Source organism: Myotis brandtii, unplaced genomic scaffold (assembly GCF_000412655.1).
Source record: "Myotis brandtii unplaced genomic scaffold, ASM41265v1 scaffold657, whole genome shotgun sequence".
NCBI lineage: Eukaryota > Metazoa > Chordata > Mammalia > Chiroptera > Vespertilionidae > Myotis > Myotis brandtii.
Genome location: NW_005370552.1, coordinates 2420823 through 2439145, shown reverse-complemented (window position 1 = coordinate 2439145; position 18323 = coordinate 2420823). Strand labels below are relative to the sequence as shown.

General features: G+C 44.9%; 2 protein-coding genes across 2 annotated transcripts in view; one reads left to right on the top strand and one right to left on the bottom strand.

Moving 5' to 3' along the window:
* The window catches only part of CASK (calcium/calmodulin-dependent serine protein kinase (MAGUK family)), a 247896-nt gene that overhangs the window by 130544 nt on the left and 99029 nt on the right, over window positions 1-18323 (top strand). The window contains exons 6-7 of the mRNA XM_014528878.1: window positions 14126-14228; window positions 17567-17742. Of these exons, the coding sequence (XP_014384364.1) occupies window positions 14126-14228; window positions 17567-17742 (279 nt within the window). The remainder of the gene's footprint in view (window positions 1-14125; window positions 14229-17566; window positions 17743-18323) is intronic.
* On the bottom strand, window positions 3961-10477 carry GPR34 (G protein-coupled receptor 34). The gene is made up of 3 exons (XM_005880879.2): window positions 10373-10477; window positions 9196-9294; window positions 3961-5417 (listed from the first exon to the last, which is right to left on the bottom strand). The coding sequence occupies exon 3, from the start codon at window positions 5312-5314 to the stop codon at window positions 4196-4198; it is 1119 nt and encodes a 372-aa protein (XP_005880941.1). The 5' UTR covers window positions 5315-5417; window positions 9196-9294; window positions 10373-10477; the 3' UTR covers window positions 3961-4195.

Below are 18323 nucleotides of genomic sequence, written 5' to 3'. Positions count from 1 at the left end.
ACTTTTATTTTCTATACATATATAAATGTTTTCATAGGAATAAACATGTTTTCCTAGCTAGGTACACATTGCATATACTATATCTCAATTAATATAAGTTAAAAATAGAAATAAAGGTAATCTAGAATGAAATCACTAGAAAGATGGGTTATACACTGTAGTTGTTTTGTCCTTTATAGTATATTTCCTGGTATTTTCCAAATTGTCTAAAATGAGCACATTTGTCACTTACATATTTTTGAATCTATTAATATTTTCATCATTTACATGTAACTCTTTTATCCACTTTGTGTGTGTGTGTGTGTGTGTGTGTGTGTAATGAGGTGAGGCTATGAATTGGCTTTTTATTTTAAACTAGAGGCCCAGTGCACGAAATTCGTGCACTGGGGGCGTGTCCCTCAGCCTGACCTGCACCCTCTCACATTCCGGGAGCCCTTGTGGGATGTCCAACTGCCACAGAGGCAGGAGAGGCTCCCGCCACCGCCGCTGCGCTCACCAGCCATGAGCCCGGCTTCTGGCTGAGTGACGCTCCCCCTATGGGAGCGCACTGACCACCAGGGAACAGCTCCTGCATTGAGCACCTGCCCCCTGGCGGTCAATACGCATCATAGTGACCAGTCGTTCCACCGTTCGGTCGATTTGCATATTAGCCTTTTATTATATAGAATAAGGGCAGCACTATTTATTAATCCATCCTTCCCTTTCCTGATGAATTTTTTGGTGTCTCCTTTCCTTCCGGTGATTCTCTGAGGGAGGAAAGTGTGTCAGAGTCACTCAGGAACCTTTTTTTCAAATTCACTCAACCCCACTTTGCAAGATTCCAGCACATCGTGACTAACAGAGTCTTAGCTTCCCTCCGAGTTGTTCCTGCTCCAACCCTTTTGAGAGCATCAGTTGGTCCAATAGTCTTCTCGTGTCTCATTGAAGGTCCGCTTGGAGACGTGTATTGTTTCATGAAAAGTTTCTCTTTGCGTCTGTTCCACAGTGTTCTCCTTATTAAAGGGGAAGAATGTATTTCAATATCTGGGAAAATAGATTTCCATTTGTATTTCAAAAGGTTAAAGAATAATTAGCCCATGAACATGTTTCTGCAAAATCCAGGTTGCCTGTTGGGAGAACTCGGTTTCATGCTGCTTTTCTCTTATGGATAACTTTCCGTAGGCATTGCTTCAGATAGTTGTAATCATATTAGTTCTACTTTACATCAGCAGGATTGAAAACTTCATTTCCAAAAGATGCTGAACATCGGACCTTTTGTACGAGAATAGAATTCTCTTTTTCTAGGGACCTGATCTTAGCAAGTCAACCACCATCAAACCAGCTCTGCCCACAATTCTGTCTCAAAATGCACAGCCGCACCCAGCATTTCTGTCTCGCTCCAGCAGCCAGGCATTTAAGTCTGCCCTGTTTGGTGAGGGTACAGCACTTCTGAATTTCCTTTTTCTATATGCTTCTAGAACTAAACCTTGGGTCGGGGGAGGTAGGGACAGTGTTTCCTGCTTGTATACACTAGTGGTGAAGTACGAAATAAAAGATTATATCTAATAAATAGCCTTAAATTTGGTAAGTGGCATGGGTTTTTTTTCCTTTCTTTTCTAAAAATTTAGAAACATTCTCAGGATTCAGGTTATTAGTGGAACTTCTACTGGTAAACAAGATTTGTTATGAGCTTATAGGCAAGTTGATTTTTATGAAAATTTATCGTCCCACAAATGTAGCAAGAATTAACTCTGTACTTTTAAATTTTTTTCAGAATGCCATTGTGCAGGGCTTTGTAGAGATCATCTCACTTAGTCAAATCTTGAGACGGCTTCGAGAACTATGAGTGTATTTGTTTTAATATTTCATAAAACTAGTGGTAATAATAGACATTGTAATTTAACCATTCAAACTATATGTTTACAATATTCATGTAAGCATATAAAATCTTTACCACTAATATAAAAAATAATAATTTTGAGAACACGAGGGAAAAGCAGTATTTAAAATCATATAAACAGAAATGCTAAATTTCAGTTTAGGTTGGTATTTGTTAACATTGTCAAAGCAAGGGAATTAATAGAAATGTTACTTTTTTCTGAGCATCTAATTTTTCTATAAATTTTTATTCTCAAATAATTTTGTTTTGTAAATGCCATTCTGTGTTGAACTCTCCCCCAACCATTCCCACCCTGGGCAAGCCCCCACCGCCCCAGTGTGTGTGTCCATTGGTTATGCTAATAAGCATGCATACAAGTTCTTTGGTTGCTCTCTAACCCCCCCCCTCCCCTGCCATTTGTCTCTGCATCTGTTTTTGTTCATCAAATTCTGTTGATCATTATATCCCACATGAGTGAGAGCATGTGATATCTATCTTTCTCTGACTGGCTTATTTCACTTAGCATAATGCTCTCTAGTTCCATCTATGCTGTTGCAAATGGTAAAAGTTCCTTCTTTTTTGTAGCAGCGTAGTATTCTTGAATTATCCAGGAAAATTTCAGAATTTGCTCCTTTTAATTCTGATCTACAGAGTTCTTTATTATTATGAACTATTTCAAACACTTAGAAATATACCAAAAATAATATAAAATACTCGTATACTACCACACAGGTTTAACAGACATTAACATGTTGCCATGTGTGCTTTAAATCTCTCCAAATATAACCATTAACTCGCAGTTGGTGTACATATTGTGTACATTACCATGTCTGTTTTTTATTTTTATTGTGTATTTATAGATTCATAAAAATATTTTTTTAAAGCCTGGCCAGTGTGGCTTAGTGATTGAGCGTCGACCTATGAGCCAAGAGGTCACAGTTCGATTCCCGGTCAAGGGCACATGCCCGGGTTATGGGCTCCATCCCCAGTGTGGGGCGTGCAGGAGGCAGCCGATCCATGATTCTCTCTCCTCATTGATGTTTCTCTCTTTCCCGCTCCCTTCCTCTCTGAAATCAGTAAGAATATATTTTTTTAAAAAGAATATGGTACCGTGTCATGTGTTTGTATTTTACATACCTGCTTTCATATGTTCCATACCCTTTTGCGGTTTGTTTTGCATTCAATGTTGCTTTTGTGAATTGTGCTGATGCAGATGGAGTTCACTTCATTTTGTGAATAAGCCACAATGTAGTTTCCCAGTCCTTGGCTGGCGCACACTCACTCAGCTTGTTTCCAATCGTTTAGTTCCCTGAGCAGCATTACATATGTTTTATCACACGTGTGTTTGAGGTTCTGTCAGATGTACAGGGTGAGCACATCTTCCATTTTATTCTATCAAAGTGTGGTTCGAGGTGGCTAAGTTTCAAGCCCTGTCGCTAGGCGATTGCATTCTTAGCTCAGCTGTTGTTTGATTTTACTAGTACTGCGCGATATTTAAATTCTTTCCATTTTATGTAGACAGCGAGAGATACTGGGGGATTTCATGTTTTATTAGAAGTTTATCATCAATTCATCTCTGATAGAGGTTTAGGCATCAATTAATACAGAGGCAAATTACAAGCTTTTAAAGTGACAATCAACATGTATTTTCTGACATTTTAAATCAGTCCTCAAATCATTTAACTTACTTTTAAACACACTTTAAATTAGTATTAGGTGCTTAATTTTGAGTAACTACTTTAGTGACTTGAGAAACTATGGCATTTCCTTTAATCATCCTGTTGTTGAAGCCATACATGTCACTTAACTTTATAATCTTTGTTAAGAGTGTTAGTTAGCTTATACCTGGTCGGTTTGCTCAGTGGTTAGAGTTTCGGCCCACAGACCAAAGGGTCACAGGTTAGATCCAGGTTAAGGGCATGCACTTCAGTCATAAGTTCAATCCCAGACGCATGAGGGAAGCAACCAATAGATGTTTCTCTCTCTCTCTCCCTCCCTCCCTCCCTCCCTCCATTCTACTCTCTCTAAAAAGTCAGTGGGAGAGGGGATATCCTCAAGTGAGGATTTTTTGAAAATGAAAGAAAATTTAAAACTTTTGAAAAGAGTGTTAACTGATCAATATATTTTGAACAGATTTACACACAGACTTAAAATCTAGTGATAAGCGTAAGCTTTTCTTTTCCTTGAAATATTTTACAATTAAAGCAAATGAAACATCGCCCATAAGAAAAGAGCTCTGGGGAGATCCGGGCCTTGTAAATGCTAGCGTTTCGTCCTGGAAAACGTTTCGTGCTTCAAGGAATGAAGAGGCTTTTGAACGTGTTGCCCAAAAATGCTTTAGAAGCCGGTCTGAATCTTCGCCGCGGCGGACGTCTCGTGGAGGGAGTACCCTGGCTTGAACTCCGACGTGCTTTCACTCCTGCTCGAGTCCCCTTGGAACCTTCTAGAAAGAAGCTGGCACATTATTTTGCGGATGTTACTGGACATCAGGAAGTACATGACGGGGTCCAGGCAGCTGTTGAAAGATGAGAAGACCAGCATGATCTCGTTGGTCTTGTGCACGATCTCCTTCCAGTAACACGAGGACACGTTGAGCTGTACGGAAACGTACACAAACCGGAAGGCGTGAAAGGGCACGAAACAGACGGTGAAAATGATCAGCACGATGAAGGAGTTCCGGGCTGTCGTGGCGTATTTGCCCGAATTGGGAAACTTGGACCGCCTCTTCGAGATCTTCAATAGGTTCTTGCCGATCTTCAGATAGGAAAGGATGATCAGGAGGAAAACCAGCCAGAACATGACCACCAGCACCAAATTAAAAATGGCTTCGCCTTTCTCCTTCCGCTTGTCTCTGTAATGGAAACACATGTTGGTATTGTGGCCTCCGTTCTTCAGGGTTAAAATAATCATAGTGAGGAACCCAGCCAGAGCGACGGCCCAGACGGTACAGCAAACGTAAATACTCTGTCTGGTCGTGACGGCCTTGCGCTGCTGTACAGACCGGTTGATCTTTACGTAGCGATCCAGGCTGATGAAGCCGAGCAGGATGATGCTGATGTACATGTTCATGTAGAAGAGCGTGCCCACCACCTTGCAGAGAACCACGCCGAGCGCCCACCTGTTGTGGTTCAGGTGGTACAGGACGCGGAAGGGGAGGCAGAAGATGAGCAGGAGGTCTGCCACGGCCACGTTCAGGAGGTAGATCTGAATGGAATTCCTTTTGCGGTGGATGCCCAGGAACACATAGAGGGCGATGATGTTCCCCACCAGCCCCACGAGGAAAATGACCGAGTAGGAGGCGGCGAGCACTTGCGAGAGCAGGTGCTCATCCATGGGGCAGTCGGTGGAATTCGGGGCCCCCGAGAAGTTGCGTGGCGACGGGGCGCTGTGGTTGGTCAGGAAGCAGGCTCCCTGGGGAGAGGACGGCCAGCTGCTGGCCGAAGTGGCCGGCGTCATGGTCACGGGGTGACGTCGCGTCGTCTTCTGGGGGGATCAGAAGGTGGAGGTCCCGAAGGACATGGTCCTCGCGGGGGGCTTCCGTAAGGGCTTCAGATTCTTCCTACAACAGAAGGTCAAGCATGGATTCATTTGCTATTTGAAGACGCTGCTTTAACTGCAAGCATAAATAATAAGTGACTTTTTTTAGACATGGTAAGAAAATTTACTTTTCTCCTACTTTAGAGCCTTAGACCATTTGAGTATGTATACTATGTATGGAGCAGCATTATGGTGTCAAAAACAAGCAGCAAAAATATAGTAGAATCACTCCCGGCCAGCGTGGCTCAGTGGTTCAACATTGACCTATGAACCAGGAGGTCAGGGTTCCATTCCCGGTCAGGGCACAGGCCCGGGTTGTGGGTACCATCCCCAGTAGGGGGCGTGCAGGAGGCAGCCCATCCATGATTCTCTCTCATCATGGATGTTTCTATCTCTCTCTCCCTCTCCCTTCCTCTCTGAAATGAATAAAATACTTTTTTAAGAGAAAGAAAGAGTGCCAGGGTAACCAACCAGGTGACTGCCTTGGTGGAGCATCACTTGCACTTCTTTAAAAAAAAAAAAAGACACGTGGATTTCGAATGACAGTAATTTCCTGCTTTGGCATCTTCTACAAAGAACAATATTTGGGAGAACTCAGCCTCTCTTAACTCAAGCTCCGATCTGCTCAAGAAGAAACCATTTTGCTGGAGGGTGGAGGGTGGAGGGTGGAGGGTACACTTATCTTCCGTGGAAGGGGAACTGGCAAAGAGGAAGCTGTGCCGGCCTCGGTTGGGGTCTTTTTCCGGAGTTCAGGGCATCAGGGCAGTGGAGGGAGGGAGGTAAGAGGACGGGGCCTAGGCTTCCGTGCGCCTCCGCAGCAGGAAGGCAAATTTCATCAAGTGGACAGAAGCTCCCAGCTCCTGTGCTTTTGTGTTAGGAAATTCTAGAAGGAAAGGGCCATCGAGGAAGGCGGGCAGGCTGCCAAGTGTGCAGCTGATGGTGCCGTCTAGCCAGGAGGGGGGGCGCCGACAGAGGGAGCTGCAGTGACTTTTAAAACAATCGTTTTTTCCTCCTCCCAGGCTACATGTTACACTCCACACAGCAAGGGGCCAAGTCTGCTTTGTTTGCCGCTATGTACCAAGTGCTTCGTACAATAAAGACTGTGGAATGAAAGAGGGGATTTTGGTATAAAACTATGTGAAGGGCTCCATGTGGATATTAAAGTCAATGCTCCAGTATAGGAAGGGCTCTAGCTGACTTAACAGAAACACAGCTGCGCAGTTACAATCGGCTCCAGTTGCCATAGCAGCGGTGTGATGTGGCAGCAACAAACACGCACCCCTTGGGCTGAATTCCTACGTCTTGGGGGGGGGTCTTTTTTATTATTATTTTGTTAACCCTCACCCGGGGATATTTTTCCATTCATTTTTAGAGAGAGTGGAAAGGAAGGGGAGAGACAGAGAGAAACAGCAGAGAGACACATCGATCGGTTGCCTCCCACAGGGGCTCCAACCAGAGCCTGCAACCGAGGCACGTGCCCTCGCCTGGAACCCAACCCAGGACCCTTCAGTCTGCCGGCCAACGCTCTATCCACTGAGCCACACCGGCCAGGGCGATCGGGTGGTGTCTTAAGTGAAGATGGTTACTGCTCGTCTGGTCCTGTCTCGAGCTGGTAGGTTTCCACCCACAAGGCAGACGGGCACCTGCAACAGCTCACCCCGGAAAGGGCCCAGCGATGGGAGAGGAGCCCAGTCATGTCAGAGCGAGTTGAAGGCCACAGGCGCCTGTGAGCGCGGGACCAGACCACCCTGGCTCCCTCCGCAGACCTGATCTCATTGGTCTGGAATGGGCTCCGGGCCCTGGTTTCCTTTAAAAGCTACTCAGGGGATCCTAAGGCGCATGCAGAATTGAGCCCTGGGGCTAGATAGCTGAGCCGCTACCTAATATTTATTTAGCATCTGCTATGTTCCAGGCAGCGCATTCCTTAGGGAAGCCATGCGAGGTAGGTATTACAAAAGAGGTCATGAAAGGTCAAGAGGTTATGATCCTCACCCTGGACCACACGCATCTGAAGTGGCAGCGCCCAAGTTGGGACTCAGATGCCCATGATCCTTTGCACCAAGCCTCTCTCCTCCTAAGTACATATGGTCAGCATTTTTGTTGTTGTTAAACCTCACCCAACGATATTTCTCCATTGGTTTTTAGAGGGGGGAGGGAGAGAGAGAGAGAGATGAGAGAGAGAGAGGAACATTGATGTGTTCCAGCATGCATCCTGACTGGGGCCAGGGATTGAGCCCGAAACCCGGGCACGTACCCTTGACCGGAATTGAACCCGGTACCCTTCAGTCCGCAGACTGACACTCTATCCACTGAGCCAAACCGGCCAGGGCCAGCATTTTCCTTGTCAATGATGAGCTCAGTCAGCAGTATTTTGACATGATTCCTTTCACATTATCCACAATTCTAAGAAGAGATTATGCCATATAGCTTTACTTCTCTAGAAAAGGTATTCATCTTCCTATTTGCTATGTCCATTACAGCCGGAAATAAGTCCAGAGTTTACAGAATCACAAATCATTCGTCAGAATGCTCAGCACTTCCCCCAGAACATATCTTTGCCAACTTATTTCTAGACCTGAGAGCCTTAAGGTGTTTCTAGAAAGCTGCTAGCACACAACACAGATCCCGAAACCATTTGCCTCAGCTCTAACCTGCAAATAAAATAAATGATAGTTGGACAAGACCCCCAATAAACCTCTCTTTGACCGGAATCGAACCTGGGACCCTTCAGTCCGCAGGCCAACGCTCTATCCAAGCAGCCAAACCGGTTAGGGCTGAATCCTCACCCGAGGATATTTTTCCATTGATTTTAGAGAGGAAGGGAGAGGGAGAGAGAAACATCGATGTGAGAGAGACACATCGATTGGTTGCCTCCTGCACGCACCCCCACCAGGGCTGGGGAACCTGCAACCGAGGTACATAAACCTCTGATTAGCTTTATTTTCAAGCTTAAATAAAATAAAGCAACAGCAATGTGTTCGTTTAACTAGTAATAGTAGCCATCACTTAGAAGCGTATAGTAGGCAGCTAATTCACTGACTAAATACTGTTTGAAATGCAGTGGCTGGTTTTCGCCTCCTTTCCAATGTCAGTCGAGTTACATCCGCTAAGTAACCACACTCTGTTCTTAAGGCCATTGTTGCTGTTTTGCGAAGCGTGTGTTTGATTTGTTGAGAATGGCCAGTGAAGGCGGGAAATAACCACTGTGCTCACACAGCGGCCTGATGCTCCAGTGGCTCGCGTGCCATATTGCAGGGGGCGCAGTGGTTTTCTGCTAGTACAGCGGTTCTCAACCTGTGGGTCGAGACCCCTTTGGGGGTCGAATGACCCTTTCACAGGGGTCGCCTAAGACCATCGGAAAACACATATATAATCACATATTGTTTTGTGATGAATCACTAGGCTTTCATTATGTTCAATTTGTAACAATGAAAGTACATCCTGCATATCAGATATTTACATAACGATTCATAACAGTAGCAAAATTACAGTTATGAAGTAGCAACGAAAGGAATATTATGGTTGGGGGTCACCACAACATGAGGAACTGCATGAAAGGGTCGCGGCATTAGGAAGGTTGAGAACCACTGTGCTAGTAGATGCTAAACCATTCCGTGATGTTGTTACTTACCAAATCCGTTGTGCCCACCGCCACCCGGCCTTTGCCAGTTCATGTAGGAGCTGGTTCATGTAGGAACTTCATGAACCCAGCACATGCCCCTGTGGCCTTGAGCGAGCAAGTTTTGAAATGCGGTTTGGGTGTCGGCGAGAACGGCGCATGGCTGTGTTACGGGACGTACCTGTTTGGTGGCAGCAGCGACCTAACACCGCTTGTGGCTTGACTGCATCGTGAGGGAGACTGAGTCATTCAGGCCATGCTTCAGAAGCTGCATTCATTGCTGCGTGCAGAACGGAAATGAAAAGCATGTTACTCTGGAAATAATACCATTGGTAGCCCTGGCCAGTGTGGCACAGTGGCTAGAGCATCGGCCCAAGGGCTGAAGGGTCCCAGGTTCTATTCTGGTCAAGGGCACGTACCTCAGTTGCAGGTTCCCCAGCCCTGGTCGGGGTGTGTGCAAGAGGCAACCAATCAGTATGTCTCTCTCAGATCAATGTTTCTGTCTCTCCCTCTCCCTGCCTCTCTAAAATCAATGGAAAAATATCCTCGGTGAGGATTTAGCCCTGACCTGTTTGGCTCAGTGGATAGAGCGTCGGCCTGCGGACTCAAGGGTCCCGGGTTCGATTCCGGTCAAGGGCATGTACCTTGGTTGCGGGCACATCCCCAGTAGGGGGTGTGCAGGAGGCAGCTGATCGATGTGTCTCTCTCATCAGTGTTTCTAACTCTCTATCCCTCTCCCTTCCTCTCTGTAAAAAAATCAATAAAATATATATATATATATTTTTAAAATATCCTCGGGTGAGGATTTTTAAAAAATACTATTAGTAGCATATTAGGTTTTGTTATACACTTAACTATGTCTAAAAAACCATTTTTTCAACTTTAGCTGAATTAACTAAAGAGCATTTTGCTTTTGCTTTTCTCTAATAGTCCCCTTATTTACTCCTGAAGCCCAAAAGTTAAACTGCAATACATCTGGTCATTACCATCAAATAGTAACAGCACAGTAAAGAAAATGCTATCATCGAGACTAGGCAGACAGCAGAACTTAATAAAGGTAGTAAGTGAAAGATCATGTATAATTGGAAATCATAAAAATTCACAATACATTGGAAAGGAACCCGCTTCGGAGAAAAATAACTCTGAGTTGGGTCCAGCAGATCTACAAGTCCCCCTGGCAGCGCACACAGTGGGCCTCCTGGGGTCTGCGCTCCAGTGCCCCCGGCTCCTCCCTCACACCAGTCAGATCAAGGCAGAGGCCTCATTCTGAAAGCAGGCCTCGCTTCTAATATTCAGATCTCTCCGCTTTTAACTAGAAGAAAGGATCGTCTGAGTAGTAGAAATCAAGGGATACTCACAGCTCAGGCTCCGGAGTGGAAGGCACTGAGCCCCGCACTTCCCTAGACAGACTCGGTGTGTCAGCTGGGCTCCTGCATCCGGTGGGGCCGCGGGTTAGGTTTTTTTTTTTTTTTTTTTTTTTTTTTTTTTCTGTCTGTGTGTGGTAATCGGCTTTTTTTTTTTCTTTTTTTTCTTTTTTCAGTATGACAACCTTCAGCTTCTTGTGACAATATCTAAAAGCTCCGCCACTCTATAACAGCTTTACCTTTCATCTCAGCGAACACTGAACTTTAGGGAATTATGTCTGTCTTTTAGATGAGGTTTTCCCTCATCCCTCAAAATAAAGAAGCTATATAAGTTCTCATTAGAAATGGGCTTTTTCTCTTTCAGACTTTTTCCCCTTTATTACTTATAAAGCATAATAGTGGAGATAAAGATAGATAAGTAAAAACATAAACTCACACATCACAAAAGAACACCTGTGGTGTCATACTATATGGGATGCAACAAATATAACACTTTATTCATGTTACATCTCATCACACAATTTTTAGAAATTAATTTTCTGTCGATGCATTTTACATCCTGAAATGTATAATTTTAGCAAAGTCATATTTGATGAGTATAATTAAATGCTAGTCACTATGGCTAATTCAGGATTTCAAGTTTTTACATTTAAGAAGGCTCTTTCTCATGATACAACTGTTATTGGAGCTCATTAGAGCATGTGTAGGCAGTGACAATGTTGAGATGAATTTCTGATAATTCTTAGACATGTAAATGGTAGTTTACAAGAGCTGCTGGTTCTTGAGGAACAATTTTCTTCTTTTTCTTTTTTTTTTAAGGTCCAGAATGTGGCCTTTATTTTGTAGCTAACCAGAAGGCCAGGAAAGGTGGTATCATTATTTCCTCGCGTTTCAGAAGGTTTGTTGATGACCTACTGTGAAAAGCTAGAGTAGAAGTTGATTTAGAGTTACCTGTGTAGCTGTATCTTATATGGACTTTTGAAACACAAGCATTGAGCCCTAGCTGGTTTGGCTCAGTGGCTAGAGCATTGGCCTGCGGATTGAAGGGTCCCGGGTTTGATTCCAGTCAAGGGCACATGATGATAGAGAGTCATTGATCGGCTGCCTCCCGCAGGCCCCCCCCCCACCACTAGGGATCAAGGCTGCAACCCGGGCGTATGTACGAACCTGGAATTGAACCATGACCTCCTGGTTCATAGATCAACGCTCAACCACTGAGTTACAACAGCTGGGCCCTTACCTCATTCTTGTAAATGCACTTCCCCTCACCCTTCCTATTCCTCCTTTGTTGGCATCTTAGGTTTCTATTTATATAAAGATAAAAGTGAAAACGAAGAAATAAATGGAGATGCTTATTTGGTGCCCTCTCTGAACTGATACCACGGTCCTCTATCTGAATCCCAACCCTGGTTCTGTTCAGCTCACCGCCTCCTCCAGGCCTAAACCCTGCCAGGCAGAAGGAGGGCTGCGGGGTACAAACACACATCACACTGATTGGTCTCACTTCCGATTCATGACCACAGACCTCGGGTGAATCCATTGCTGCCAGTCTTGCTGTCTTCCCCGAGCCCGGTGCTTCTCAAAGTATGGCTCCCAGACCAGTAACATCAACGTCACTCATCTCAGACCTGAGGAGTCAGGACCTGCGGGGGGTGGAGGCCAGCAAGGCTGGGGGGTGCTGATTATACCATTTGAGAGCAACCGCCTTAGTCACCTCGCGCTCCTGTTCTTTGCAAATCCTTTGCACACCTCCGCTCTCTGCAAACTGCCAGCAGCCGCCTGCCCTTCCCACTCCCACTCGGAGATCGCTTCTGATTTTGAAGGAAATGGAAAGTAGAAGTACTCAGAAGGGAACTTCCTCATCTCTACGTCCACATCTGTCTGCCTCCGCAGGTGCCCCGCATCCTGCCGCCTTCACTGCCACCAGGGCCAGCCCCCCGCCCTCTGGTGCACCCCATTCCATCCCCTCTCTCTCCTGGAAATGTATTTCCTCTCTACGAATCTCTCCCATCAGCGCACAAATGTCTGTTTAAAAACAAAAGCCTGGCCGGTGTGGCTCAGTGGTTGAGCGTCAACCTATGAACCAGGAGGTCAGGGTTCGATTCCCGGTCAGGGCACAGGCCCGGGTTGCAGGCTTGATCCCCAGTGTGGGGCACGCAAGAGGCAGACGATCCATGATTCTCTCTCATCATTGATGTTTCTTTCTCTCTCTCTCAAATCAATAAAAATATATATTAAAAAAATAAAAAACAAAATTCCATGCTAGCTGGGGCCAATGGGGAAGTAGGGGACATATGTAATACTTTCAATAAAGATTTTTTTGAAAATCTCTAGATACCAATAGTTACCCATGAGAAAGGAGAGGTTGCGAATGAGGAGAGGGGATCAATGCTAGACCTCTCTGAATGGTATTTGCTTACAGTTTTCACCTGGAACTATGCACATGTTTTACATAATTAAAATACCAAATTAGGTCAACATCTAATGGAAACAAATCGAGCTCACCATGTAACAAATCGAAAGCATAACCACAGGAATTCTTTTGAGTGACTTTACAATAGGGTAGGGTTGTTTCCACATAATTTTAGGCTCACAGAAAATGTCTAAGGATAGTCCAAAGAATTGCAGGCTCCTTTCACTCAGATTCCCCGTATGTTAACATTTTCCCACTTTTGTTTTATCTTTCTCAGTCTCTCGCTCTCATCTATCTCTTTATCTACCTCTTTATATATATTTCCTCAAAAGAAGAAATTCTCTTAATAGGTACAGTAAAATGATCAAAATCATGGAATTTATATGGATAGGCTACTATTGTATAATCGATAGGTCTTTTTCCAGTTTCTTCTCTAGAGACAGGCCTAGTGTCTCCTCTCCCACTTCCGGTTTCTCACCTCCCTTTCCCACAGAGAGGAAGGGCGGGGCCAGAGGAAAGGCGGGCCTGGCTAGGGCAGGAAATTCCCTAGGCACCAGGCTCACTTGCAGTCATTTGATCTGACTCTTCTTACTTAGGGGTGAAATGAAGAAAAAGAGAAAGAGGAGGGTGGACAAAGAAAGGCCATAGCATCCCCTGAAGGCCAAGACACCGTGTAGTAAAGTCAGGTTTCAGGGAACATTTGAGCACAAGGTGTCAAAGATATTTCTTCCTTAAGGAAATGTAGACTGTCACTCAAAGGCAAAAAATGTATCTTCCTTAAGCATCTGTGCTCCCTGAGTAATTCCTTTCTTTATTTTTTATATTTTTTTATTGATTTCAGAGAGGAAGGGAAAGGGAGAGAGAGAGAATCATGGATCGGCTGCCTCCTACACACGCCACACTGCGGATCAAGCCCACAACCCAGGCATGTGCCCTTGACCGAAATCAAACCATGACCTCCTAGTTCTTGGGTTGACGCTCAACCACTGAGAGCCACACCCATCGGGCTTAATTTATTTTTAATTCGAGTTGACATACAATATTATATTAGTTTCAAGTGCACAGCACAGTGATTAGAATCCTAAGTAATCCTTAGCACCGTACCCTAATCTGGGAAGCAAATAATTCCTGGAAAATAATAGATAGAACAGGTAAGTCTTTGGAGAAGTCAACTAGAAGTGAGAATAAGACAAAGAATTCAAGCACCCAAAATAATTCCAGAAGTTTTTACTGTATTACTTTATTGTCATGTTACTCGGTTTTGTGTACATTGAATTATTCATGTTAAATTAATCCTCATCTCTGGTGTTTTTGTTTGTCTGTTTTGCTTTCAGCCCCACTGTGTCCTCCTCGCTTCAAAGGAAAACTCGGCACCTGTTAAACTCGGGGGCTTCGGGGTAGCTATTCAGTTAGGAGAGTCCGGACTTGTAGCTGGAGGTAAGAACACTTTCTAAAAATATTCTTCGAAACCTGGTCACTTTTAGGCTGGTGTAAAACTTTCACACTAGATATTAGCCTCTCTTCAATGTTTTATACCCCATTGCACCCTATCCCACCCCCCCCCCACAAAGTGCCATTGTATAGTTTTGAATTTAATAGCTCTGTAGTCATAACTAGAATTTTAGTCCCTTAAGAATAGGTTGTCTTTTTTAAAATATTTTTTATTTATTTCAGAGAGGAAAGGAGAGAGAGAGAGAGAGAGAGAGAAAGAAACATCAACGATGAGAGAGGATCATGGATCAGCTGCCTCCTGCAGGCCCCACACTGGGGATGGAGCCCGCAACCCCGGCCTGTGCCCTGACCGGGAATTGAACCCTGACCTCCTGGTTCATAAGTCAACGCTCAACCACTGAGCCGGGCTAGGCTTTTTATTCTTTGTATCCCCAGCACTAACAGAGAAGAGACCCTACATACAGAGATTGAAACAATGTTGGAAGAAGTTGATATTTGAGGCAAAGTGATTTTTAAGGTTGAACTGAGTAGACGAAGTCAAATAAAAAATGTCTGGATTATGTACTTTCAGGCTTACACCTATGGCTAATTTTTCATTTCATGCTGTTTTACTTTTTCCATTTGTCAGAGTACTGCTCAAGCCCTGATCTGTGTATTTGGGAAGAGCAGGCAGATGTGAATGCAGACTAATTTTATTATTAGCCAAAGCAAAACATAACTAGAAAATCCCCAGGCCAGAAAACGAAGAAAAGCTAAAATAGAGGCTTACTTCGCCAGTGTACGGAGGTGGATGCTAATTACAGATTCAAGTGTTTGGGTTTCTGTTTATTCCTTTGAATGGACTCCAGCTCAGAATGCCGTCCTGTTTTCAGTTCTGTTCCTTAGCTTTGCAGATTGCTTAGGTCCCCATTCTCTGAGCTTCCCTTCTTCTAGTCATTTCCTTCTACTTTCTCAATACTGCCAGCCTTCACAAATGGAAACATGGGAAATATCAACAGCACCGTTTTGTTGTTGTTGCTGTTCATCCTCACCTGAGGATATTTTTCCATTGATTTTTAGAGAGAGTGGAAGGGAGCAGTAGAGATCGAGAGAAACATTGATGTGAGAGAGACACATCAATTGGTTGCCTCCTGCATGTGCCCCGACTAGGGCTGGGGAACCTTCAACCAAGATACATGCCCTTGACCAGAATCGAACCCAGGACCCTTCAGTCTGCCAGCCTACACTCTATCCACTGAGCCAAACTGGCTGGGACAACAGCACCTTTTTAAACCTGTCATCTTTCAAGAATGTTTATAGTAAATTCAAATACCTGACCAATGATAAATATCAAAATAATAATGTTGCACAAGATACTTTATTTCATTTCTTTTTTATTTTATTTGTTGATTTTTAGGGAGAGAGAGACATCAATTTGTTGTTCCAGCCACTCATGCATTCATTGGTTGATTTTTTATAAGTTTTAAGTATGTTTTTATTGCTGAGAGAGAGAGAGATTTATGTGAGAGAGAAACATCAATTGGCTGCCTCCTGCACTCACCCTAACTGGGGATCAAACCCACAACCTGGGCATGTGCCTTGACTGGGAATTGAGCCGGCCACCTTTCAGTGTACGGGACACTGTTCAGCCAACTGAGCCACACCGGCCAGGGCCATCGGTGGATTCTTATAGGTGCCCTGAGCGGGGACCGAGCCTGCAAGCTTGGTGTGTGGGGACAATGCCGCAACCAGCTGAGCTCCGTCTCATTCACTAAAACATCAACGCAGCATTAACACAGACCAGCTTCTGAAAATGAGGCAGGAGTCATCACTGTATTCCTTAAATCATTACTTCACCACATTGTCCTCTAAAGAGAAAGGCATTTTCTCCTTTATCTGTTCCATACAGTAAAAACCATTTACATATATGGGTCACGGTTCGATTCCCGGTCAGGGCACATGCCCAGGTTACGGGCTTGATCCCCAGTGTGGGGCATGCAGGAGGCAGCCGATCCATGGTTCTCTCTCATCATGGATGTTTCTCTCTCTCTCTCTCCCTCCCTCTCCCTTCCTCTCTGAAATCAATACACATATATTTTTAAAATTGTACTAAAAAAGAAACATTCTCAATGAGGCTGGCGAGCTCTCATTTTTCCAAAAGCGTTCTGGATTTGTGTCCTGCATACCTTGTGCCTCTACGCCCCTGGTTGGAACGCCTTTTGCCATTTTATCTGCCTAGTTCACTCTACTGATGTTGAGGCCTGAGCTAACGATCATCTGGTCTCAAAAGCAGGTTGAAGTTCACCATCCCGTTAGGTAGCTCACTCCCCTGCCATGTTGCCGCAACTCTCTGCGCTACATGCCTCCGTGTTGCATTGATGCCGACATTTGTAATCCTATCAAACACTAAGCTTTGTGAGGGTCCGGACAGTCGTGCTTGTCCCTCTGTTATGTCCACAGCACCTCCTGCGGTTGTCGGGGACGTAGGCACTTAGGGAATTGTCCTGAAATGAAAGGTACTGGTTCCTAATTAGTTCCCAGTGAATATCAGCGTCTGTGCAACCAATGAGAAGCTGAGGCTGGACTGAGCATAGAGAGAAGTCAATGACGACTCTGCGGCATCCAGAAAGGGTTAAACTGTGCGCAGCCACTTGTGTGAAAAGAACCGGGAAATGGTAGGCAGGTGCCATCCCAAACTAGGAAGGTAACAAGGTTCGGGTGCGTGGAGACGCCAGGCCTACAACATTGCCTACGTAGCCGTTCACCACAGTTCCCTCTGCGGGGTTCTGGGTAATAAGATCATGATATTATCAGAAAATACAACATTTAAATATCGAAATGGTTATCTGATGTGTATCACATACAGTGACATTTCACTTGGTTTGGTGATTGGCTTCCTGTTCTTAGAATTTTGTGGTCAGAGTCATAAAATCAAGTGACCACACAGCAGGAAAAGTTGAGAGATAGCAAACGAGGAGTTTCGGGACGTTGGTGTATGTTAAAGGTTAACTCCAGCCCTTTTTCATGCTACGGATCTGCACAAAATCCAAAGGATCACGCCCATATGTTCTTCCTACCATTGTCCCTCCTTCTGTCACCTACAAGCAATTCTTGAACCAAAATACATGCATCTTCCCCAAGATGAACACTCATTCTCCACATCAGGGTAGACTTCCATGCAGATAAGCGGGGAGAGAGCCCCCCCCCCCGGGTGCCTAGGGCAGAAGAAACTTTTCACTCAAATTGTTATTATTCGATTCTTTTCCATTTTCAGATGGGGAGGGGGGAAGCTTGCTTTCTGTAAATATTTTTCCTTGACGTTGTTGCTGTTGCTTTAAATGTAGGACGCGTCGGGACACCTCATTTTATGGCCCCAGAAGTTGTCAAAAGGGAGCCTTATGGGAAGCCCGTGGACGTGTGGGGCTGCGGCGTGATCCTCTTCATCCTGCTCAGCGGCTGTTTGCCTTTCTACGGAACCAAGGAGCGATTGTTCGAGGGCATCATCAAAGGGAAATACAAGGTGCGGGGTTAGGAACGCCTGGCTTTCCCGTGGAGACGCGGTTATTCTGAGAAATGGGTTTTGAAGTCACTGCCTGTCTTTGGGTGACTTGTCACGTCGATCCCAAGTCAGAGAAACATTCACATTTTGGGGGGCGGATGTGGATGGGAAACCACATGCACACGCCACAGTCTTCTGACGAGTGAAGTATTGCTTTCATTATTGAAGAAGTGCAGAGTCATTACTGATGGTGTAAAGAGTGATGGACGGGCGGGCAAGGTGCACATGGGAAACATCGGGGAGTGTGTCCGGGTACCGGACCTGGGCAGCTGATGTTGGGAAAGTTCTTTTTCTTCCCGTTCTTACTCAAGCCTGTACTTTCTACTCAACAGAACCGCTGTTTCATTTTCAGCCATGCCTGGCAACGCAAAAGCAAGCACACAGCTTTCTCTAGCACTGCACTCCCAACCAGGGAGGTTCCGCAAGTTTCCTGTTCAACTCTTGTTTTTTATCTTTATTGTTGAAAGTATTACATGTGTCCCCTTTTTTCCCCCATTGACCCCTTCTAGCCTGCCCCTATGCCCCCCCCTGCCACCCCAGGC

Excerpts from the sequence above, each read along its gene's own strand:
- GPR34 (XM_005880879.2), bottom strand. The coding sequence starts at position 5,314 with ATGACGCCGGCCACTTCGGCCAGCAGCTGGCCGTCCTCTCCCCAGGGA.